This window comes from Passer domesticus, chromosome Z, assembly GCF_036417665.1.
Source record: "Passer domesticus isolate bPasDom1 chromosome Z, bPasDom1.hap1, whole genome shotgun sequence".
Lineage (NCBI taxonomy): Eukaryota > Metazoa > Chordata > Aves > Passeriformes > Passeridae > Passer > Passer domesticus.
In genome coordinates, this window is record NC_087512.1 from 44351208 (window position 1) to 44377834 (window position 26627).

The following is a 26627-nucleotide window of genomic DNA, read 5'->3' on the forward strand; positions in this document are numbered from 1 at the left end:
ATAATTTAAGTATTAATTAAAGATCTTCCTTACAAAACCAGCATAAAATAAGCAAGCAATCTCTACCTTTCTTTTATCTCAGGTACTTAAAAGAACAAAAGAAAAATTGAAGGGAACAGAACTGATTTCTGTTTACCTTCACAGACTAGAGGTACCAGTGGGACTGATTTTGCCAAATGTCATCTTGTTTTAGTGGGTTTTAAGTCTTTTATAAACTTTGCCTGCTCAGCCCAGATTTTTCAGTTTATAAGTCATGCAGAAAATTTTTCCCCAGGTTGAATATTCATTAACTACCATCCTCTTCTTCTCAGACAATAGTAAACAATGCCAAGAGAGTCAATTCTTAAAAAGCAGCAATGAGACAGTATGGAGGAACTAATGGCAGACTTTCCAGAGCTGGTAACCCTGGAAAAAATGAAGCATTGCCTCCTTCTTTTGTCACCCTTACTTGCTTTCTTGCAAGCAAAGATGAAAGACTCCAATGCAACAAGTTACTTCCCTGTGCTGCTACGTGGGTGGCCACAGGCATGTGAGTTGAAAGATAAAAGACAATTTGCCATCAAATTTTTGTTGGTACTTGCTTTCTTTATGTATGGAAGGTTGCAAAGATCTGATTACTGAACTGATTTTGTCAGGCTATGCAACTCATATGCACATCCCCCCCCCCAAAAAGCACAGGGTGACAACAGCAGGAAGGAGACATCCCAGATAATATCCTGTCCTGGCTGCACCTGCCCAGAGCAGTGGGCCCATAGCACAAGCCCAGTGAGGAGCCCAGGATGGCAGGCAGGAACTCAAAACAAGGCTTCCTGAGAAACAAACCACCTTGCCATGGCTCTCCCAGGGCTGTCACAGGACCAGTCACACTCTTGTCTGCATCCAGCAGGAAACCCACTACTAGCCATCAGGAACACCTGCAGGCTGTGTTTCTCACTCTCTCTTACAGATTGGTGTCACTGAGGGAATTTTGGCTGTTTTGATCATGGGATAGTCCTATGGCACCAGACCTGATGCAGACAGGTTGGATTCACCTGTATGAAAGGGAGGAAAGGATTCTATCCCATGAGCTGTCAGCACTGACTGAGCAGCTTTAAAGGGGGAAAGAGACAAGACCAGGCTCACTAGAGTTCAGCCTGGGGTGACTCGCCTGTGTCGGGGTGGCACGGACAGCCCAGCTGAAGTGCATCTGCACCAATGCACCCAGCATGGGTAACAAACAATGGAAGCCAGTGGCAGCAGGAAGCTGTGATGTGGTTATCACCATGGGAATGTGGTGGGATGACTGGAGTGCTGCAGTGGAGGGCTACAAGCTCCTCAGAAGGGACAGGTGAGGAAGGAGGGGCTGTGGGTGGCTCTGTACACTGGGGAGGGTTTTGGCTGCACAGAGCTCAGGGACAGTGGGGATAAGGCTGGGTGCCTGTGGGTGACAGTCAGAGGGATGGCCAGCATGGCAGAGATCCTGCTGGGAGTGTGTCACAGACCACCCAGCCAGGATGAAGTGAAATATTCTGTCAGTGGATGTTTCATGATCACTGGCCCTTGCTCTTGTGGGAGACTTTAACTTGCCAAATGTCTGCTGGAAACTCAGCAGTGGAGAGGAGACAGTCTAGGAGGTTCCTGCAGTGTGTGGAAGGTAAATTCCAGACACAGTTTATAAGGGAGCTCACCAGGGCATGCCCTGCCAGACCTGCTGTTCACAAACAGAGGAGGGCTGTGGGACATGTGGTGGTCAGGGACCATCTTGGGCACACTGACCATGGAATCAATCACAGAGGTGTTGATTCTTGGAGAAGTAAGGAAGAGAATCAGCAAAATACTTGGACCTTGGACTTCCAGAGGGTGGACCTTGGCCTGTTCAGGGCACTGGTTCAGAGTCCCCTGGGGTTTGTCTATGGGGACAGAGGAGTCCCAGCCAGCTCTGTGTGCCTGTGTATGTGTGTTTGTGTGTGCATGCAACACCCAGCAGCCCGTGTGATGCTGAAACCTCAGGCTGTGTTAGCAGCTCGGGAGACTGACATCAAGGGATGGTGGCTGGTCAGACTCAGGGTCTAAGAGAACTGCCAGAGACAGACATGTCATCCACAAATGTATATTGTCACTCATTGAGCCCCATCCTACTGCCCTGGAGAGGGCAGTAGAATGACACCCTCAGTGTAGTCTGTGTCTCTGTGAGGACTCCAGGTGTCTGTCTGGATGTCTGTACTGGCAGGTCTGTGGTGTGTACATACACTCTATGTGCTTCTACCTTCTGGAAACCCATCTCCAGCCACACTGCTGGTTGGACACAGAGGCCTTGCCTCTCACAAGCCTATTACGGAATTTGGATTCAGCTCCTGGATTGATTTTTTTTTTCTCAAAAAAGTCTTCTAGTTTGTTGGGGGTTTTGTCTCAAACAATGCCAGGTGAGCAGTATGGTCTTGACCCAGAGATGATTTCAATGCATATATGAGGAGGCCCATCAGCCTCAGGTGGTCTGTGTAGATGCAAAGTGCATGTCGCCATAAAGTGGCAAATATTCAGAGTTTGGGTCATCACTTTAACCAGCTATTGAGTTTTGGAAGCAAATATATAATGTATTCCTATTTATTAGCAGGATTTGATATGCAGGAAACACAAGCATATTTTATTTGAAAATAGTCAGAATTTGTGCTGCCATTTTCACTGGAGGAATATTTAAAAAACACATTCTTCTGATGATTTGCAGCTGTCTTTAACTTCGTGTTTGAAGCCACTCCTGGCTGATGTCTTTGTCTTTTGTGATTATAACTCCTAAAGTTCGACAGCTTTCTTTTTTTGCTGGGATTTATCCCCATGTGCTCTTCTAGAAAGCAAGTATTGCCTTTCACCCCACTAGTTTAAAAATGTCAACCATTTAAAAATTATGTTCACACTGAATATTTGGCTGGTGCCTGGGATTACTAAATTTTTACATCCAAAATAAGACACAGCCAGACACCAGCCCTTCATTTGGTAAATAATGGCTAACAAATAGAAAACAGTGAGGAACAGCTACCCAAGCCATCTGTCAACTGTGGCCAACTGAGGTCTCCATTTTAATACAGCTAGATCTAGCCAGACTGGACCTTTTACTGTATTGCTGAATACAGGAAGCAAATAATGCCTGCCTAGCAACTTTCTAGGCTCCCTTTTCACTGATCCTTGAATACTATTGATTTTTTTTTTCCAAGGATGCAATGTGGTAATGCAGATGTGACCTTTCTGTCTTACAGAACAGCAGTAGATAACAGTCTGTAGAGAAAAGTCTACTCCATCAGGTTTTAAAAAGAGTAGAAGGATAATTGAATCTTTGCACGGTTGCACATAACAATTAAAAGAATGTAACTAGAATTTTCAGGGGAAAAAAAAAGCTTTGGGTATTAATAAAAAATGTTAAATAATAATAATTATTCTGAGAGAATGTAATTGCTTCTGTTCATTCCACACATTATTCAGGAAAGTGAAGACTATTTTCCCTAGGAAAAAAAAACTTTAACTCAATAAAGACTGTGGAAACAGTGAAAGATCTTGAGGATTTGAGATGACTGGTAATAAAGAGTTATTTTAGCTTCTCTAAAGGAACACATGGTGAAACTTGCATTTTTTGAAATGGCTAATCTCTTTGCAAGCAAGGGGATTAGTTATGAGTTAATCAAATCATTAACCCAAATAAACTGGTGTCATAATCTGGATTCCAGAATGAAATCCTCAGAAAAACAGGAGTATCAGGAAAGTGATGTCCAGCAATTTCAATGAAAGATGAGTGGCCAGTGGAGAGATATCTCATGTGCCTCTTGGCTACAGAACAAAAGGTGACATGAAAAAAAATCAGCTTGAATAATAGGAACACATACTTGTGAAAGGGCAAATATTTTAATTAACATTTACTGGTGTGCATATGCAGGTAATAGACTTAAAATACTGATCACTTAGAAGGATCAGTGTCACATTGGAGCTGACCTGAAGCTGCCCCCCAAACTCAACCAGCCTAGAAGTAAAAGCAAGTCCCTGGGTGAACAAGGATACATTGGACTCAAATCTACACAGGGACCCTCAGCCAATGTCATGCAGCCCTAAACGCAGATGTATCACTGGCCAGAGAGCTAGCTGGTCCACACTGACCTCAGCCAATCACATGTAAGGGAGGGAAACTTGAAGCTCCTACAAAAGGAGCTGTGAGAATAAACTCAAGGCTGTTTGTCACAAGGACGTTCAAGAGTTGTGTAATTTGTATGTCTCTGATGAACAACCCCACCATAACAGATCAGTCCAAAACAGAGTAGTTTGAAATATCCCACATTTTTCAAACAACTGAAATTTCTAAAGAATCTAAAAAAAGTTATTTCCCTTATCTGCAAAGTGAAGGTTTTCAATACATTCTGGTATGTATTCAAATCCAAGTTACATTTGAAAATACTAAAATTTTCTACTGCATTTTTTCTATTGCTGTTCAGAAACAGATTGTGGTGTGAGACAAGCAATAGAATACTGACCCATATTTTACCTGAATACCTGCAAAAACCCTGCTAGGAAGAACTAGTCTCTGCACATACATGTTTTCTTTCCACTTTTTATGCACTCAGAAATTTTTCTTTGTTGACTTTTATTCCAGTAAGGAATGATCTCTTCTTGTTCCCTACAGAGGCAAGGAAAAGAGAGGACATTTTCATTGAAGGTACTAATGGGAGCAGAGGGTTGTATCAGGCATCAACAATAGTGGGGTTTCTCTAAGAACCTTATTTTTTGTGAATGTCACTATAAAGTCACTTCCTATTTTTTCCTCACTTCACATAAATTTCTTTCTGTAGACAAATTAGATGTGTAAGTACTGTATGCCAGTACTAAAGACTGTATGACACCACTGGCACTTGGATTTGAATTCTGTTATTCTTCTGTTTAATGCATAATTGCACATCCTGGATTTCCGACATTCAATGACATTCCGACATTCAAAATTCCCTATAAGATTTAAAGTATGATACACCTCTGTGATAGCAGAAATTCTTACCACTCCTATGCCAATGTTAAGGTTTAGCTACAGTGATTTACTCTTCTATATATATCACGGAAGTTTTGAAGGATCATCTTAAATCAGCATATTACAAAAAGAGTATGGTGCTGTGCCCAAATTTGTGCACAAATTCCACTTTGCCACCAGATTCTTTTTGTGAATTAATGAGTGTTCTTCAAATCAAAATGTCAGGAGGTAAGCAATGTGTTGAGCAGTCATCTCCTATGTATTAGCTTGGGAGAACAGACAGCAAGAACTTTCAGAACTACAATAGGCAGGAATTCAGCCCTTAACAACCTTTTTCCGAAGGCATGTAATTCCGAAAGCCTGATTGCTGTCTCTGCTCAGTCATCAGAATAACAGGTGTGGCAAAAGCTATTTCAAAAGCTGTTTGGATGTCATATCTCGGTCCACTTTATGTGGCATCTGTCACAGACACACTTTTGCACCAGCAGCTGGACTACAGCTGTCCCAAGTTTCCTGGTGCAGCTGTGCAGCACTGGTGCAGGATCACCAAGGGAATGGTGATCTATCTGAACCTATCTCAAATCAGGCTGGCCTCCGTGACTCCTATATGTATGTCAGTGTAAAGGCATAATGAAGGCACACATGGAGAAAATTTGAGGTCTCTATTCGATACTGGTGATGTTAAAAAACTTGCTCTAAACTCTATTTGGAGCACAAGTTAAAAATTCTGCAGAAACTATTTCCCATGTCATGAAAACTACTGATAATGAGCAGTAGGAATATAGACTTATCTACATTAACTAACCTATCTAGCAGAAAAAGAGTCACATTCAAACAATTTTAACCACCTTTATATTACTGTCTTTCAATGCTATACTGCATATCCCTGCCAAGTGTGGTGTTTTGTTACACATCCTAATCTTCTACCACAATGCATTACAAGAAATGTTTTCAGTTATTACTCTTTGCAAGCTCAGAACAGGTTTTTCACAGAGGAAATTACTTCAGCACAGCACTTCAGCATTTGCTAGTCAGTTTTCCATTGAGAATACATAGATTTTAGGCAATTAATAACAGGGAATGCAGATATTGCTGCTCTTCTTTCCATATGCAGAATATGAAATACATATTTGTTTAACAAGAAAACATGTTTCTGTAAGGACATCACATTAGCTGTTCCCATCAGAAAATACACTATGTAAACTTGCTATATGCTACCCAGTAATTTTAAACTAATGATAATATGAACATAATTTTTAATATTAGTAAAATATACTAAAATATGCCATCTGGAATGAACTTATGGCACTTTTTATAGGAGAAACCACGTTTCACAGATACATGATTAGAGGGAAGCATTTAATATAATACAGTGACATCCACAAATCATGACTTCTCAGGAAAATTTTCTAACCCTGTCTCACTTTACAGACAGGAGATTAGTAGATCTTCAGTATTTGGAGGTCTTTGGACTGTCATTCAGTGCTGGGCTCAACTCCTGCAGACTGAGTATCCTCCTGAGTACTTATTAAAATAAAATAACTGCCTAAAACAATAAAACTGATGTTCTTTAGCTTTTCAGTTTCAGTCTTCTGCTTGACCTTCAGATAATTATGAGATGTTTATCACCGAAGAGGGAAGAGTGGTTCCATAGCAGACTTTAGCTTCTTCTCCCTTTAATGTGACCCCAGGAGAGAGATGAAAGCATTCAACTACTTCTGTTTCCTAGGAAGAAACTTCCTCTTTTGCTCTCACAGGCTTCCTGCAATGTTTCTGTGGGGTGACTGATACTATGCATTACCAAGGTCTGTCTCCTGGAGATGGCAAAAGCTGCTCTAAGCCTTTGGATAGTCCTGGCATTGACGCTTCTTGTCACCTCCAGTCTCTGCCACCCATGGATCAAGTAGATCACTGTTATCAGCACCAACAGAGCTGACTGTTGCTAGCAAACGACACAGTAATCAATACATTCCTTGGAAATAAAAATTTTTACTAGGAACATCCAGTGGGATTATTCAGCATGACAAACCCCCAAGATCTTCAATGCCTGAGTAGAAATACAAGAAAACTGAACAATGCCACCATGCACATACACACACAAACAGAAGATAGATAATGGCTGAAATTACTCTAAGTTTATGGGTTTTAAGCTATCCAGAGACCTAAAGTGGAAACACTGATGCCACAAGTTGACTAAACACTTTGCTGAACAGTTAGCTTATTCCATTAGCAAAGATTCCTACTTTATGAAGTCTTCCCTGTCTGCAATACCTCAATTAATGTCTCTTTGAAATTATTAACATACCAAATGAAATCCTTACATTCTGAATCAAAATCTGAAGGTCGGAATGCCATAACACAGGTAATACTTGCTTGGGAACATCAGTGTCAAGTATGTGGTGATCTTCAGTCTTTCTCCAACACCTTCTCCTTCTTTTTTATTTGGTAGCAGTGGGATAGAGGCAATGACTCGTGTGACCTGCTCAGTTTTTGAAAATTAAGGTATGTAACTCTGTATTAACAATGTTCCAGCTTCCTAACAGCCCCATGCAAAAAAAGAAGCAAACCAGTAATAATTAGAAAACTTTTTCTTTTCCATTTTGCCTTTGCACTTCACCATCTATTCTCTATTAACTGCTCTCTTCATTTGTTTGCTCAATCTTCTCTCTTGAGCAGATAAAAAGGTTTCATTAAAGTAAAGCCTAATGCTGTCAGTGGCAGGAGAGCTGCCAACCCTGGTGGTTTTCATAAGTCTATTAAGCTGACCTAAGCATGCTAATACTTAATAAATTCCCTCCATTCACAGCAGTCCTTTGCAAATATCCTTTTATCTCATAAGGAAAACTAGGTTATGCAATTCAAATGAGTAATAAAGGACCAGACCCCACACTTCAGGGTATATTTATGTATACACACAGAGCATCGAAGAGGAGCAGCACATACCATCAACGGCAATCTCTCCTCAACCGCAAGTACTGGTTGAGATTACAGAAAAGGCTAACAACAACTCGATGATAGCATTCCAATTACTAAGATGAAATTGGCACTGGATAAACAAAACAGATCTTTTTTTCATGGATTTCCTTCAATAGTTCATTTGCTGAGCAGATTTTCTAAACCTATTTGAAGGACATATGCTATACCTATTCAGTACATTTTCTCTCTAGTTTATACAGCAAGCAAAAAAACCCCAAACCCCAGATTCTAGAAATCACTGCCATCTTCTGCCATTACCAGTTAAAGTGGTAAAAAACCACTCTGAAGAACAAGTGGAGTACAAATCACTACTAGTCAGCATCACCCCTTACCAAAGGAAAAGCCTTGAACGTTATTTGTCACTATTCAGTGCTCCAGAGATCCAGGAATCACTTTTTAAAATTCAAACAAAGCTTTTAAAGCAACAATCTAGCCTTCATCTCTTCCCTAAGAGAAAAACAGTCTGTAGCAGTAGAAAATTACTGGTTGGAATTCCCCCCAGAAAGGCTAATGTAATTGTTCAGACAAAGTAATAAATATGGGGGCAGGGCATGGAGCTGAGAGAGGGTTTCCTATGTCTAATAGGAAATGTCCTCAATAACCAGCAGGATTTAAGCGAACATGTGCCTGATAGCTACTAACAGGCAGCTGCAAAAATTATGGTGGAATGGTCTCATAGCATAATTTCTTCAGCCATAACAGAAAACATTGGCTTACAATAGCTGATCTTTTATTCATTCTCTGTTTTCAGAGAATGCAAAGGTTACTGGAAACCCTACTCAGTTTGGTTCATGCACATGGAAATATAAAAAAAGGACCACGGTTCTGTGAATAAACAGGATCACATTTTAAATTCGAAACCAAAGCTGTCCTAATAAGAAAAAAATACTCATCTTTGTAAGGATTTAGCAGATTAAAACTAATCACACACGTCTCTTGCTATACTTAATGCAGCATTTATATATCAGCTACTGCAGTGAGGTAAACAATGTATTAGCAACCTTGCACAGAACAAGAACTCCTACAAGGGAAAATAAACCACACTTCTCCATCAAGAAGTGCCTTTCTGCTCCCCCAAGAAAGGAGAAATTATCTAGGTGGCTGAAGCAACCTACAGCAGGTGACAATTGTATTGCTTAGCCATAGCTGTGGTGAAGTTTTCAAAGAAAGAAAAGCTTGACAGAAAGATTCTTCAAAATCAGCTGAGTATACCCTTAAGCAGTCCTCCTCTACTTTATTTCATTAATTTATTTCCTATCCTTGCAGAACAAAACAATACTTACTCTACACAGTCCAATAGCCCACAGACCTCTTCTCTAACCACTCATTTCTGCTGCTCTGCTGCATTGGAACACCCACTTGTCAGAGAACAGAAAATATGGGAAAGTAGAGAGCAATGAAGAAGCAAAGGAAATTATTTCCTCTGAATAAACTTACTTTACATAAGAGAAATATGGCAACTTAGGAAATTATTTCCTCTGAATAAACTTACTTTACATAAGAGAAATATGGCAACTTTTTTTTTCTCTTCTTTTTAAATACTCTTACAATCTCATCTGAATGACCCATGTGATGCTGAATAATGCATCCATCTAACAAAAGAGGAATGTATTTCACCCCTAAATTCACATCTAAGAGTTTTATAAGATAATACTGGGTATTTCTGAATTCTTATAATTTAAGCTTATGGGAAAAACCCCACAAATTAGGGGTCTTGACAAAAATCTAGTGTATCACAGAAGGCAATGCAAATTAAAGGAAAATAAAGGTAAAATTGTCATGGAGACTATCAATGTATTTCATAGCTTCTTCTTTAGTGCCATCTTGTTACCCAATGACTCCCCTTGTCACAAAAGAGTAATGTAAAGGAAAATGTGACATCTGTCCTTCAACTTGCTTTTCTATGGAAGTGGTAAAACTTTAGTAACAATACCATTACCTCTTAGAAACCAATGCATTTGTTTTTGAGGCAACTGATGTGGTTTCAGAAATAAACGTCAGAAAAAATGCTACAGTTTTTCCTTCAATTACTTTCTCTTGGTACCATCACCACATAATGGTAAGGATGGCAATAAACCCTGTCCTGGGTTGACTATATGATGCTTTTATCCCCAATCATCTTGTTCTGTTTATACTGAATAATAAGTTTTACACCTTTAAGACTCTCTTCCAGAGAGTGAAGAGGGGAGGGAGGAAGTGCACAGTTTGTTTTCAGACTGCACTCACTCCTCCACATTCCTGCTCCTGGACTGTGTTGTCTGTGGATGGACAGACAGCAGGACAGAGCTCTTTTTTGCTTTTAGTTAGTTTTAGCTAGCTGAGGCAAAGAAGTTCCCTGGACTGTGGTTTTTCTTTTTCTTGCACCTGTTCAAGCCTGCTCTGGCCTGAACACCCAGAGAGCAGCGGCAGCTCCACCTGCGGCCGCCGGGCCGGGCCTGGGCCGCGGCGTTTGCAGCACGGCAGGGACGGATCAGGGAGCTGCAGCCCAGGAGGGACTGTTCTGAGATTGCCATCTCTTTTGGAGCAGCAAGAGGTTTTATTGTTTAATATTGTTGGGGTTCTATTGTTTAATGAACAGGTTTCTTTCCACTTTTTTCTCCAAGGAGATATTTTCTCCTGAACCGCTTGGCGGGAGGGGCAATTGAATCTGCTTTTGTAGAGGAGCTCCTTTGGCGGTTATCTCCCAAATTTGCCCTAAACCAGGACAACCCATTATTTAATAAGAAATTTATAGTATTTTTGTGCATAGCTGTTGATTTATATAAGTGAGCTTTGTACTGCTAAGAAACACAATTAATATACCAGGAAAGAAGGTTAAAAGTAGGTCAGTGATAATAGCAAGCATTCTTAACCCAACTTGCATTCCAGCCTCCAGCTTGAAGCATAATGTTTATTCCTCATATTCCACAGTGTTAAATAACACTATAACTAGATGCTGAAGACCAGAATCATTCAACATTATCCACCCTTGATCTTTACACAAAATTCCCATGACATCCATAGAACTTCCACAGCTGTACAAACTAGAATAAGGTCCATGGCAAACACAGCTTTCAGAATTTGCTCTACAATAAATATCACAAGCGAAAGAGAGACAGCAAATGTTAACTTTTTATTTCTTTTGAACAGACAAAAGTTATATGAAACAATTGAAATTATTTTTATTTATGAAACAATTCATTTAGAGCCGTCTTGTGGGGAAAATAAGCAAATTAAAATAATACATGTATTTTAATAGCTTTTCTACCAAAAAGATCAGTGGTTAGTATGACATCTTTTAGTACTCTTTAAAAAAAATAAATGTCTCAGGCACACTGTAAACTTTATACAACATAGTTAATCCCCTAGAACATGAAGGAAGTGCCTTTATGAATAATCACATGTCAAAAGATTAGTTCTAGATAGAAAAAATATATATCATTATGTTAAAGATGCTATTTTTCTGAAGAATATTTTTAGACCACATTCTATTCAAACTCCACCCAACTACAGACCATAAAAAAAGCACAAAAACTGAGAGAAGCTAAACCTTCTTTCAGAGCCCTCTTGAGTAAATTGGATAGAATTATTCAATCTAACTAAACTGGGTGTAAAACAAAGCAAAATAAATTTAAACATATTAGCAGATGTAGCACATGAACCTGAAAGTTTTCATTATTAAACATCCTCAGCATTTCCAATTGAAAGCTTTGGTAATATTCGCAAGTTCTGGAGGAGTTTACACCAGTTGTTTATAAAGAACTCATTACACAACAGTCTTCTGTTTGTATACACTTAAGGAAAGTACAGCCTAGAGCAGTCCATTTCATATAATCAAAAGTCATGATGCAGACTTCAGCTACCTAGGGCAACCAAACATCAGCTCTGCTTGATTTATGTGTCTTATCTATGAAGCAAAGTGCTTAAATTTTATCCTAGAGAACAAAAGCACACATATAGGTCATATATCTTACTCAGTTTTAATTTATGCCCTAATAAAATACTTCATTTATATATAATATTAAAGTGTATCACATCACATTTATCCAATAAGTAATTATCTTCTATTAATACAAAAGTAAAACAGGACATCACAGAACAATTGAAAGCACACAATCAAGGGGTGTCACAGAAATATGCATTTTTTTGAGCTGTTACAATCAGTGTATAGTATGGACTAGCAGGCACCTCTGTTGATTTTTTTTTTAATGAAGAAACTTGACAACAAAAGGGTCCTACGATACCCAAAACTTCTGACAGCTGTAACTAAACAGAACACACTGGCACCCAGACATATAACTAGGCAATTTTGCTAAGGCAAGCACAAGCATGTTCAATTTTTATTTTTACACTCCTACCAAACTTTGAGCGAAAGAACATGTACATGTGCGCTTATAGCTTTCCTTCCTCTGAAAGAGGACAGTGAGATCTGCTTCCTCCATGCCTGCTTTAAACTTTGGAAAGGAGCCCTGACTCAGGGGCACTTGCCTTAATGAGATTTTGAATTTCTTTGAATTTTGGATGTTCTTTATCAGCTACCAGCTGCAGCAATATCGCTTCACTAGTGGTAACTATAATTCCAGTACGTGCAAGACGCTGAAAAATAAAAGAGCAGAGAGAAAATCATGTAATATATTTGCAAATGCGAATGAATGAATTTTGAAAGAACAGACAAATTTTAAAAACATCTTCTATTAACAAAAGTACTACCAATTCCATTCTAGCATTTCCTAGTGGTATAATTTATAAAGCTAGGATGAAAAACTGACAGGGTTTAGACTTTGCTATGGCAAAAGGGTGCCCTGGATTACAAATAAGGCTTTCTACTTGAACTAGATTCCTTCCCCAAGTCAGATTTAATAGGCAGCAGCCCCACAGATCTTAATAACAACCCTTTCCCTTGCATAACCCAGACAGCTTTCTTCACTCTCATGCAGATGAAAGGCCCGGGGAAAAAAATAAAATAGCAAGGTCCAACTAACAGCATTAAGCAAGATATTATAACAATTTCTTTCTCAGTCCTTGTTATGTATGACTACTTCATCTTTCGGACTACAGAGTGCACCAGTAGCAATAATCTCTGGAGAAAGAGGGAAAATCCCTTCTACAAACATTATAAATCATATTGGCACAACAGAAGCTCTTTTTAAATGATGTTTCATTACAGACTCCAGAGTCAGTTCTCACAGGCCACACGATAAAATATATCGCTGCAGAGAAAGCAAAACCAAAAGAGGTCTGCAAGATCTTGTAAGTGTGCAACTCAACAGGGCTTGGGCTCCATGTTGCCCAAGGCACAGGACTTATTGTAAAGTTATTGTATTTTTAAAACTGTGGTTGTTGCTTACATAACAAAGTTACCTCCAGCAAAGGCTGATCAACCCATGTCCCCCACCATCTTCCCAGCCATCATACAAATGCTTTGGCTCTTCATAGAGTCAGCTTTCCCTCCCTCATCCTCTACTCAGCTGCATGCTCCACCAAATCTAATGGGATCCTGAAAGCGCTAAGGGAGGGCAAGAGGCAGAGAATAGACATATGTGCATACAGGTTTCAACTGTCATCATTAAAAAAAAGAGAAGCTCCAAACTTTCTAGCTCTTCAATTACAAAGCAACTGGGCGGAAGTTGCTAACTTTAAGGGACCAACCAGTAAAGTATATGTAACTACAGCCTACATAACAACAAACTAACAACACTGGATTTACTGAATTCAAGAGCTCCCACTTGCCATTACAGCAACAAGCCTCGCAATATTCTTACACTGAAACACAGTAACTACCTTCCTCAGCACTCCTACTCCACACAACGAAATTTGTTAAATTTCACCCGCTTACAAAAAAGAAGAAAAATAGAAAAATTATTATGAAATATTATGGCAATGTTTTCAACATGAGCCTCTCCAAGAATACAAAGGTTTTGGTTTTAACTAGCATGGATGAGAAAAAAAATCTAGACCCTTAAACAATCATTTCTGTCTGTGAATTGTTGATTGAAAAGAGAAAACATATTCTCTTTAAAAGCAAAACACACAATAACATCTCAGAAGAAGCTGGCATTGCCTTAGACCTTTTCTAGGACTAGATATTATTTTTATAGAATTTAGATTAGCAGAAAATAAGAGATGCATTTGCTAAGTATATTGGATGATTTCCAAGGAAATCACAAGTTTTCTTAGAAGAGAGTCTTTGAGAAGGAAAGTATTGACAGTATTTTGCATCCACACTGCAGAAACAAGTAAAAAAGACAACAGAAAAGAAAACCAGCAGGAGCAGACTAAGCTGTCTAAATCTGAGACCAAGCACTGGCATGAGACATCTTCATCAGACAGGGCAGAGATTCAGAATAGTCACAAGCTTAACTTTTGGGCAGAGTTATTTCATCAATGAAAATTTCGAGATTTTTTTGGTTTCTGAGGTTTTTTGTAACTAGAAGTGTTGCCTGTTGTCATTTTTAAGCACACAACAGAAGTGGAGACAACCTGTTATCCAAGCAGACATGAAAGCTTTCGTTATCAATTAAGTCAAATTGCACTTCCTAGTACACCCACTCAAATATTTTTATAATAATCACCAGCACAATCAAAACACATGCTATGTGATGGGAAAAAAAAAGCATTGCAAAGGTGTCCAAAAAGTTACCTAAAATTGAAAAATTTACAGCTTTTGCTAGCAATCACACTTCTAAGATCAATACCTTTTCACCTAGAAAGTAAAGCAAAGCTAGGCAGTCACTGTTTTAACCTTTTCTACATTGGCCCAACTTCTATGCTTACAGACACATTTCAAGTAATAAATGTACAAAAACATACACAATAAGGCCAACAGATTTCAGGTTTTCTGTATCTGTTTTGTCTCCTACTGCTGCTGCACCACATTGATTTGGGAGCCCATGACTTCAGTCACTCCTGTACTCTGTGTGTGTCCCTATGCTCTATGTGACAGTTGACATTAGGTTTCCACTTAATCAAAGTCACGGGTTTCATCAGTCGCTGTATGCTGGGGATTTCTCTTTAGCCTTTAAGAAATTAAGTCTTCTCAAAATCTATGAGAAAGTATAACATGCTGTGGTTATCATTAGTTTCGACTTCAAATAATTATTAGAGCCTGAGGCAAAAAATTGCAATACTTAATGTATGTATCGGGTTTTGACTTTCAACAGTGATGCCTGTAGGCAAGTTAGGAGTACACCATCAAAAAATCATTTGCATGAATTTGCTATGACATAGTTGTACGCACTTTTAAATCTTCTTGTTACATTTATCTCCACTTTCTCAACATTTAGTTTGCCTAAGCTCCTAAAAGCAGGGGGGAGGGGAATCTTTACTATAATCAGGGTCCTGCGATTAAGCTTTAATTTGCACTGATGAGGAAAAGCAGAAGGAGGGACAGAGGTACAAGGGGATTTGAAAAGGATCACATACTACTGCATTTCATTCCACTTCAAGAATTTCAACACCTGAATAAATACTCTTTGGGACAGAAAGCCAGAAGCTTTATAGCTTTTACTTTTACTCTGCTGTAGAGATAACACTGCATAAAGGGAAATGCTAAAATACTAATGTTTATACAGAGTAATCTATATTGCATGGAACAATCACTTTTAAATTCCAAACATTCCAAACTGGACTATGCATATTAGATCCTAATTTAAGGAGATTTTTTAAAAGCCAGTATTTCTTCTCCATTTTCAATGCTATTTTAAGAATCAGAGTACCCAACTTTTCCCAAATCAACTTTTATCCACTGCTTTGTCCATAGAAATTCCTTGTTAGCTTACAATAAGCAGAGAACTTAACATACCAAGCAAAGTGAAGAAAGCCCTGACTAAGAAACTTACTTCAAGAGCAAACATTCTGTCCATCATACTTCTTGATGAGGTGGCATCAGCTACAATATGAACTTCCAGACCTCTGCCAATTAATTCCAGTGCTGTTTGCTGGATACAGACGTGAGTCTACAGGGGAGAAATCAAGGGCAGAAAAGACACCAACAAACCATTATTATGAAATGAAAGTAACACAACCACAAATTAGAGCTCATAATTAATTCGAGTTCAAATACATACTTTTCTACCCCTGGCAGTACAGGGGAACTCAATATGCATTTTAAATGCCAGTTAAGATTGAGACAAGTGCCTGTAGTTTACAAGTATCTCACTGGAAATTCTTTTATGAGATAACATTAAAGACAATACAAAAATAATTTACTCTGTAGAGGATATCTAAGCTCTAAGTAATATAAATTGAGTTGATTTTTTTAATTACACAAAGTCATGCCCCCTTTGAGGGCCAATAGACATTATCATAAACCAGTATCAGAATGGCAAGGCACCTACTTCTACTCCAAAGAGGACAATACTCCGGACGCCAGGGATCTCTGCTAATGCTGCTTCAACTTCTGGCAACACCATTGAAAATTTTGTCTTGGAAAGCACAAGTTTAGCTCCTGTTAAATCAATTTCTTGCACAGTGCTGCCAAGACCTTTGGGATATTGTTCAGTGACAATAACTGGAATTCCCAAGAGCCGTGCACCTTGGAGCTGTAAGACGTCAGAGAGGAAAACATTTAAAAATAAAGAAAAAAAAAAGAAAAGAACAATAATAACAAAGACATTGTTATTACCTAACACTAAGTAATAAACACTAAGTAATCGTTATACTGTATGTAAAATAACAGTTTACAGTGAGTGATCAAAACTCACTACAAGAAAAAAAAAGCGAACATACCAGTCGTTGGCCCACGCTGATGATATCACCAAAGTATTTGATGGCAGGCCGGAATCGCTCTTGCATGTCACAGCAGAAAAAAACAGTGCTTGAGGGTGTCAGGTTGCCCAAAGTAGTAATCTGAAAAAAAGAAATAAAGGTGATGTTTTCCATGGCAGTGGACATCCTTTCATAAATGCAGCAGAATGAGGAAGAGTTTGCAATACATCTGCTAGATTATGGATTTATGTTACTTTGGGTCAAAATAGGAGATAAGTTTTTCAAGCCTGATTTTGGTATGTTTCTGGATTAAAACAAATAGCCGATACTGAACAATACGGTATAATCATCAATATGTAATCAAGATTTTATTAGGTGGGAAGCCCAAGTCAACATAAAGATACGTCAATATTTCTCACTCTGAAGGGGACAGAGGAACACACCGCCTAAATCACAGCAAAAAAAAAAGAAAAAATACCAAAAGCAAAATTACAATCTGCAAATTCATTTTTAAATCCACAATTATTGGAACTGAAATAAACTCAAGATAAATTAAACTTTAAAAAATTCAGGCTTCCACTTGCTTTCAAATATTGTATGTACATATATTTTCACTACTTCATTGTGTAGTCAATTTGGCTTGTCTATGACTCTTTTATCACAAGTCTAATAAAAGTCCAAAGGCTAGAATGAAAGTAGAGAAGACTGTAAATATTAGAAACCAAACTGAATACATCTAAATGACAAAAGTAATCTCCTAGAGCTTCTCGCATACAAGGTACCATGAGGGGTAGAAGAGAGGGGATAAGAAAAATAAACCAAATGCTTAATTTTCTTACCCTTAGAAAGAGTGCTTCGTATTTGTATAAATAAATTACTTGCAATACCTGAAGCCCAAAGCATAGGGCTTCAGACAGAAGCTACAGGGAAAGAAAAGAGCTACATACTATCATTTAGTTGTAAGGCAACTCAAGAGAAATTACATCCATTCAGGAGCTTTTCAGCAGACAGATAAATCGAATTGAATAAAGAGCTTCTGGGAAGTACCCATTAATTTTATACACTTCATTTTCTGGAATCTGAGGTTGTAATGTTTTAAACTGAAACAAAATTACCAAATCTGTAAAAGAATGCATTTCGGAAGAGTGCAGATGGGTTAATGTGACAAGGTTTTGGTAGTGAGGGGAGGCTGTAGGGGCGGCTTTTGTAAGATGCCAGAAAAAGCCTCATGTCAAGAGAATGCTAATGCCGCTGAATCCAAGACAGATCTGTTATATCAGTGATGCTGGTGACAACTCTATGCTAACATATTTAAGAAAGGGTAAAAAACCCACTGTCCAACAGCAGCTTAAGAGGAGGGTGAGAATATGTGGGAGAAACAGCCCTGCAGACACCAAGGGCAGGGCAGAAGAAGGCGCAAGAGATGGCCCAAGTGCTGGAGCAGAGATTCCCCTGCAGCCTCTGGTGCAGACCATGGTGAGACAGCTGTGCCCCTGCAGCCCATGGGCTTCCACAGTGGAACAGAAATCCACCTGCAGTCCATGGAGGACCCCACAGCAGAGCCTTGAAGGAGGCCTGCAATACACCTTAAAGAAGGCTGTGACTCTGAAGGGCCACGATGAAGCAGGCTCCTAGCAGGACCTGTTACTCTCTAGAGAGGAGCCCATGCTGGAGAACATTTGGGAAGGAATGCAGCCTGTGGGAAGGATGCGCATTTGGGAAGTTCATGTCATACTATCTCCCACAGGAGGGACCCCACTCTGGAGCAGGGGAAGAGTGTGAAAAGAATGAGTGGGAGAGGTGAAGTTTTATGGCCTGACCACAAACCCCATACCCCATCCCTCTGTGCTGCTTGAAGGGAGGAGGTAGAGAAGTTGGAAGTAGAGCTAGACTTGGGAAGAAGGAAGGGTTAGGGAAGATGTGTTTTTACATTTGCTCTTATTTCTGATTATTCTACTTGGTTATTAATTAGCACTATATCAAACTGATTTCCCCAAGTCTGTTTTGTTTTTGATGGTAATTGACAAGTGATTCCTCCCTGTCCTTATCTTGATGCACAAGCTTCTTTCTCATGCTTTCTCCCCTCTGTCCTACTGAGGACAAGTGATGGAGCAGTTTGGTGGGCACCTGGTGTCCAGCCAAGGTCAACTCACCACAAAGGAATTGGGAATCGATAAATATTAGTTCCAAAACTTTCACTGATTCACCACATGTCTCCAGAGTAAAATGCTGCTGATCTCAATTCCCAAGGCCATGCTTAATAATGGCAATGCTTAAACATACGCAATGGCCTGTTCAAACTGTTGGGAAAATTACTTGTATGCTAACAATTGCATATGCTAAATTCCCTCAATTCTCAGATTCATTACACCACTACTACCAAAGCAGAAACCAATCATAAGCATGGTTCCTCCAGTCCTTGTGAGCCAAACAGCAACACTATTAATACAAGCAGTTACAGAGGCAAATGCAGTAACAACCATGGTGCAGATTATGTAACACTGGGCTCACTGATACCACAGGAAGTCAGAAGAGCATCACAACAGGCATTAGGGAAATCTTTTTCACCAGGAAGTTACAGCTGCACTGAAAAAAAATTTACTACAGATGTGAGATTTTCAATCCTAGGAGATTTTCAGTATTCAGCAATGCAGCAGCTGATTTGATCAAGGGGTTAAGGAAGGCAGCCTCTAGATACTTTTCCCAACACTTTTCCCAACACTTCTGCAACTCTACACCGGGTAATGAATGAGGTCTGGGACCAAGAAAGATTGGACATAAAATTAAATAACCACCTTGTTCCTGAATATCATCCATCATACCATACCATTTGCTTGAACAATGGAAAAAACAGTTGGCAGGCAGTATTAATATACAATTCAACACCATAGGGAACATGTACTGTGACCCATTCCAGCTCTGGGACTTACTACCATCACAGAAGTCAATCATGACATTTAACTTTCCCACTGCTCAGCAATAAAAATAGAATAACTGGAATAAACAATATCTGTAAGTGTGGTTCCTACTCATAACGTGTCATTTTGTCTTAGCATTTATATGACAAGCAAAGACTATTATTTTCTCCTTTAAATCTTTCCATCATTTTAACAGCTGCACCAGAGGTGGTTTAGGTTGGACATTAGGAAGGATTTCTTCACAGGAAGGGAGATTAGATACTAGAATGGGCTGCCCCAGGAGGTGGTGGAGTCGCTGTCACTGAAGGTGTTGAAGGAAAGGCTGGAGGTAGCACTTGGTGCCATGATCTAATTGGCAAGGCAGGGTTCAGTCATAGGCTGGACTTGATCTCAGAGGTCTTTTCCAGTCTAACTGATTCTGTAATTCTGTAATTTTTTAATATCTGTCTGAACCACAAACCATCATGGACTATAGAGTGACTGATGTGAAGTTAATCTACTGCTTTGACATGCACCTTCCTCTGCCAGTGCAGGAAATGGCACTACCACCCTTAGCAGAGGAACAAATGTGAATAGTGTTGGAAAGTCTTCAAGAAGCTGCACAATCTGCCCCTACAGAAGGATCAAACAAACACCAATATTCTTCACAGAAAACCACGTGGTCTGACCCATCAGAGACAGAGCTCCTATAAAACTCATCCCACAGCTCTGTTACCTTTACCTTTCAGTGTTTTCTCATCCCTCACATTTATGAGTGTTCCTTCCAGTTAAATCCACAGTGAATTTGAAACACAAGAGCATTACCATCCTCCTTGCAAAACTTATTACCAGACCTCGAGATTCAGACCTTTAGGTCTCCCTTTAGGCTTTCCTCTCCCCCTCCTTATTCTAAAATGTATCTAATGCTTTTAGTATTTCTTCCTACAAATTGTTTTCCTGGTCCTCCCTGGGGTAGTTTTCAAATTGCAGTCTGGAATGAGAGGCACTCAGTACTACTATCACAACAGTATTTCTCTGCCCATACTACTTCACTGCTCTAGCAGGGCCTCAAGTATCATCCAATTCACAGCCCTTCCAGGCCCTGTTTATTTCGTACTTTCCAGTACAGTATTTGCGCTTTTCATAATGGATGATACTTAGACTCCTGAGGTGCATTTTAGACCCATAAATCATCCCCTGAACTCTCCCTCATCATCTGTTTGTGCCATGTGATTATTTCCATTGCTACTTCCATTTTTAAATGCATCTTATTGCACCCTGTTTTTCCAGCGTGTCCTGAAATACCTGAAGTCTGCTTTTTCAGATGCTTGCAGCTCCTTCCAGCCTAGGATCTTCTGCAAAAACAGTATTTGCCCTAAGCGTCATCAAGGAGAAGGACAATGGAATTGTCCTAATTCAAAACAGTGGATTTGGAAGCCATTTTATAGAGCACAATTCAATTTTATTCTGATTTGACAGTGAAGTGCAGAAGAAAACTGTCTTTCCAGCCAGAGAGTATCCTTATTATAGACTTCCAATGAATCTCATATGTTTATGTCAAAAAGCACAGGGAGCTGGAGCAAAAGCACTATATCTGCTTTTCTTTATTGTCACATTGATTTCATACGATTTAATTTATGCCTTCAGATTCATACCAGCAGCTCTCTAAAATAAAGTTGTGTCGACTGTATATTTGCTAAATAAAAGCTTTTACAAAGTCTAACACAAATAATTCATATATTGATTTTCTTATTTATTTCTGATTAATTTGCAGTCTGAATTGTGGCAGGAGAAGGGGAAACTGGGAGAAAGAGATGCTAAGATCAAAGAGTCAACACTTGCTGGTGTTACATGGAAGACCAGATGTGCAGAGTGCAGCAGAAAGTAGTTTAAAATTAAGTTTCATAAATAGTAGCTAACACAGTTCATAAATAAATTCACGTATTGCTATGTATAAAGGAAAGGTTTAGTTTACTAGTTCTTTAGTGTGCCATGTAAATCCTACTACTCGCTTTCAATGCCATTCTCCCCTTCTACAAGAATGCTGTGACACGTCCACAGCTCCAGGCAGTGAAAATCACACAGACCACCCCAGTGCAACATCCCAAAGAGCTGGGGTGAGGGCAAAACTACACCTATACATCAAACCTCTGCTGGCACATCAACACCTGTTTGATTTCACTGCAGAAAGGGGCAGGCTGGGCAAGGATTGTGAGCCACTGCAGCCATACAGTATCTGCCAGAATCCACCCTGCATATAACATAGCCACAATAACATTAAACAACCTGAACTCAAAATAAAAATTAAAAAAACCCATCAAAACCCTAATGACCTGAAGTTCCCCTCAACAGTACATAAGCATTTCCACTTGTTGCACTTCATTTCCCTTTGGATTTTCTGTCCTCCAGCTGAAGGTTACCCAGCACAACCAGAATAAGTACATCAAATGGTCAAGTAACCTGATCCAGCTCTTTTACCCAGCTAAAGAAGTCATCTCTAGGACCTTGTCCAGACCAGGATTTAAAGGTATGCTGTCACAAGTTACATACAGCTTTAAATCCTACTCTAGAAAAGACCTAGGAGGAAAAGGAGAGGTGATTTTTTCACAGCTATGTATCATCTCTGCTGATTATTATTATTAATCAGACAAAGTGTGATTGCGATGAAGTACGATAATTATAGGTTCAGCTTTACAAAAATATTCACATATACTGGCTTTTTATCTGTCCTTTACCTGTCCAAAGTCCAGGAAATTATGAGACATACAAAATGAAACTTCCTCACAGTATTTGTAATTTACAAGAAACTTCGAGCAGAGAAATAACCCCATTTAACATCACTAGTGATGTCATAAATCTCATGTCAAGGTTACGTACCAAAAGGGCAGACTGGGGGATGTTGCAACCTTGGTATTTCAAGAATGGCATAAAAGAGACAACAACAAAAAGAAGCTACCACCTTTTCTTCTGTATTTCTCAAAGAAATTTGTAAGATTCACTTGTACTTTGCTGCCTATATTTCAGATGTAAAAAAACTGAATAAATTCAGTTTGATGAATTTCAAGAGAAAAATAGGTTACAAGTGTTTCAATTTAGAAACATAAATATTTATCTTATGCTAAGCCAATGTGCAGCCTTTTAATGTGCTGTAATTCAGCATTTTAAAATGACAGATTTAGTTTTAAAAAAACACATGATGCACATATAACTAATGTAGTACAAAAGTCTTCAGCAAAATTTAAAATTACTAAAATGCTTGTTGCAGAGTAAAGATAAACAAATAAGGAGTCTGAATTTGAGGAAAAAATCCTCTTTCAGTGTTTTCAGCCCTTTCCCCCCCCTTTTTTAGGGTCCCACATGCTGCTTTTCAAAAAACATATTTATTTAGGAATGTACTAATTTATCAAAATTTATAATTTCACCCTAAAACCCCAAAATAATATCCCTCCAATTTATGCTTTGGCTTTTCCTGGTCTTCAGAAAATGGACTTGGGTTCCTGAGTTAGTTCTAGCTCCAGACTATTCCAGCAATATCAGGTATGTGCAATAAGAGCAAAATCTGTGTGTTGTCATGTTTTATTTACCTTATCATTCAGCAAAAGTTTAATATCATTCTGCAAGCCATTTTTTTCAAGACAGATAAGCCTAAAACACCAATCTGTCTCAAAAAAACTGTCCTCAAATAGATGCGCCCTATGCAATGGTTTCAGCAATAATTTTACCCTTTTAGCTTCAGTTTGTATCAGTTTGTAAATACAGAGCACAAGGCCTCCTGAGGAGAAGTCACCTTGAAGTTATGAAAGTAACAGTGAAATAGTCTTTCTTGGCTATGTATTTGAAAGCTGCCTGAACTCCTCTATTACGCTGCTGTAATGTGCACATAGCTGTCTTTGGATATCACTGAAGTCTTTTTCCTTACTTTTCTTTTCCAAAGGCAGCTACAAGGAAAATACTTTTGTAGCACTATTTAACTGTATGTAGAGGCGATTAAAGTGGTCCTGCATTCCTCACCCAAACTACAAATATTACAGTCTCCTGTTAAAATACTTTTATAAGACTTAAAATTTATGAAAAGCAGATGCAGCCCCTCCATTTGAGAGAGGCCTGAGGAAACATCGGCTTCCAGTGCACGTCTGTGGTTGAGGAGATTCGAGTTGAGGAGTAGCAGCCAGGCAGAACATCACAGTGCAGTGATGTTCTACCAGCCCACCTAACACTGCAGGGCCATCAAAAGCTTAAGTAATTGTTTTGTGTCAGGACACCCACACCAAACAAATGTACACCTATGAGGATGGTACAAAGGCATAAAACAACGAAAGAGCAAATGTCTCTGTACAGATCAAGCTTTGAACTGAGTTCATGGAGTGGCTTTCCAGTGGCAGCATATGGTAATTCCACCATGAGATTAGTGCCACCCTCAGCCGCAGGGACAAGAAATTGAAACAGCCCAGTCAAACATCATTTGATGCTGACATTTTGTGAGCTATTATACCAAAAGGCATCCTTCTATGACAGGCCTGCATAGGAATCAAAATGGAAGGATAACATACCAGAGATCATGGGCACTAGCTGCCTTAAAGGTTAAAATCCTACCTCCAACTAAATGCATATACATACCTCATAAACATGCATATAAAAACACTGAAATTATTGTCTAGCAATACAGCTGCTAGCATCTCTGAATTTTAATTTTAAACCAGAAATGTCTTTCTAAATATGAAAGTCTAATCACATCAATGAGCAAAAGTTGTCCCTCTTGAAATATACATCCAAAATAGTGATTCCACTGACTATGCCACACGCAGAGTTGACAAATCAATGTTGTGTGTAACTGCAGATAAAACATCACAGAGGGAGGGAGGGATGAAAAGTGGGAGGGAAGGAAAAAAGGACATATAATAGTGGCAATGCCTGAATGAATACACAGAAAGTATAATATTCCCGTCACTAAGTCCTAAAGCTCTTAAAAAGCTCAGCTGTGTCTGTATCATACCAAATGTTTCTCAAACAAGTGATCTCCGAGCACCTGTCTCTGGCTTAAGGCAAGCTGACTGACATCACTGTGATGTCTCATTTGAGACATCTTCAGCTCATTCACAGCTGCTGAAACATATCAAGGAATAACCCACAAATACCATCCTTTTCATATCAACAGCTGCAACAGAACTGCAACAGTATTGGTGTAAGTAGGCAATCAAATATGCAATAATATATAAAATATTGGTTCATCCTGAATTCCTGCAGTCAAAACTGTCTGGCGCATTTGCACCCTGGGAGTGATGTATCCTTGTCTCGATACTGACCTTTATTCCAAGACATATGTCCTGCTACAAATGCTTGAGCTGCATTTACAGTTTCAGTGCAGAAGGCATCTGCAAGGGAGTCTTTGCAGAGTAGTGATCTGCATGCACAAATGAGAACCATATTTTGACCTGAAACACTGTTATATGCCCAGAATACCCAAATTCTGTTTTTAACACCCTTGCTTTAATTAACACCTATACCAACTCTTTTTGCAAGCTGGAAAGACTGCTCCTTTCCAGTTTTTCTGATTGGGCCCCCATAAATTCTGTTTACAACACAGAAACAGAAAAGTGTTAAACTGAATATGATGAGTGTATATGATGAGTGTTAATAATTTATTAAACTAGTTTGTTCTTCTTAACCATTCTTTCCATACATAAAGTTAAGAATAAAACAAAAGATGCCAAAGGCATCCTTAATCTGCAGTGTAAGCAAACAGACCACCTCGAGAGTTTATACATAGATGACACTATGATAAAGCAGAGTTTACGAACAGGATTAACTAGACATTTCTGAAAACATTAAGAGAAGACAAGAAATGTTTCAGCTCTTATGATAACACCTTTCCAATGAAATGTCGGCTAGGCAAACTAAAATTTTCTTATTACAATTTTTTTTAAATATTCTGAATGAAAACAGCAATGATGTGGGGTTTAATCCTGGGGTCTGTTTTGGTTTGCGGGGTTTTTTTAATTTGAATCCTCAGACACTGGAGAAAGGAAGAAGCAATGTGTTTTCAGTGAGTATTACAGCACAACTTACACCAATCTCTCGTGGGCATAAAAGTATCTTCATAGGAAAGCACCTGTAACTGCATCAATCTGGCAGTCTGGCTTTCTAGTTTGCGGCTACAAAACTACCAAGCTATAAACCTGCATATCAGAAAGAGCTTTTTGAGGCAAAGAGGGATACAGAGGTCCTGATGAACTACAAGCCAAGATACCTAGCTCTGGCAGAGCCCACTTTACTGGGCACTCTTTCAGTTTCGACCTCGCAGCACTACCTCCGCCTAAGGCCGGGTAGCACCAGCCAGCCGCCTGATTTCACGGAGAGCATTGATTACTTCAGCGACCTGACTTGTCTTCCCACCCAGGGCGCCAAGTAAGTTCTGGCTAGCCGAAGGCAAAGCCCGCTTAACACACGCGCGTGGCGCAAAGCGCACCTGCCTCCCCGGCTTGGAAAACAAAAAGTTTCCACGGAGAGACAAGAGAGCGCGGGCTGCGGAGCTGCGCCCACGCTCCCAGCCAGCTCCAGGATCCCGCACTTCTCCCGGAAGGGGCCGGGGCCAGCCGCGGCAGGACGGGACGGGCTGCCCGCCCTCACACGCACCTGTGGCGGCCGGCGCTGCCGCGCCTCCGGCTCTCACCTGGATCTGCAGCGGGACCAGGCGCACCTTGCAGCGCTCGTTGACCAGGAAGCCCTTCGGCAGGTCGATGTACTGGCTCCACTCCTCGGCGAAGATCTGCACCACGAACTTACGGTGCATGTCTATCTGGTCCCCGTACAGGCTGAGGAACTTCTGGATCAGCAGCTCGTAGCCGGCGCCGTGGGGCACGCTGGAGGGCCGCGCGAAAACCGAGAAGCAGAAAAGGACGGGCACGGAGCCGCCGCCCGCCGGCGCGCAGCTCCCGCTGCCCGGAGCGGTGCCGGGCTCCGCCGCCGCCATCTTCAGGGACCGCCGCGCCGAGCCCCGCCAGCTCGCTGCGGTCCGCGCTGCCGCTCCTCCTCCCGCCGCCTCCTCCCCCCCGACCGGCCGGGCGGTGCCGGCGGGCCCCAATCCCAGCTGCGGC

At 40.0% G+C, this 26627-nt stretch overlaps 1 protein-coding gene and 1 long non-coding RNA gene across 2 annotated transcripts; one reads left to right on the forward strand and one right to left on the reverse strand.

Moving 5' to 3' along the window:
* The first annotated feature begins 1257 nt into the window (after nt 1-1257).
* LOC135289322 (uncharacterized) lies at nt 1258-9428 on the forward strand. The gene is made up of 5 exons (XR_010352099.1): nt 1258-1327; nt 3696-3809; nt 4610-4672; nt 7425-7477; nt 9218-9428. It is a non-coding gene; the product is annotated as an uncharacterized LOC135289322 (long non-coding RNA).
* Nucleotides 9429-11044: 1616 nt separating this feature from the next.
* On the reverse strand, nt 11045-26585 carry ISOC1 (isochorismatase domain containing 1). The gene is made up of 5 exons (XM_064402819.1): nt 26204-26585; nt 16658-16777; nt 16267-16470; nt 15769-15885; nt 11045-12526 (listed from the first exon to the last, which is right to left on the reverse strand). Exons 1-5 carry the CDS (start codon nt 26501-26503, stop codon nt 12380-12382), a joined length of 888 nt encoding a protein of 295 aa, XP_064258889.1. The 5' UTR covers nt 26504-26585; the 3' UTR covers nt 11045-12379.
* Nucleotides 26586-26627: the final 42 nt, after the last annotated feature.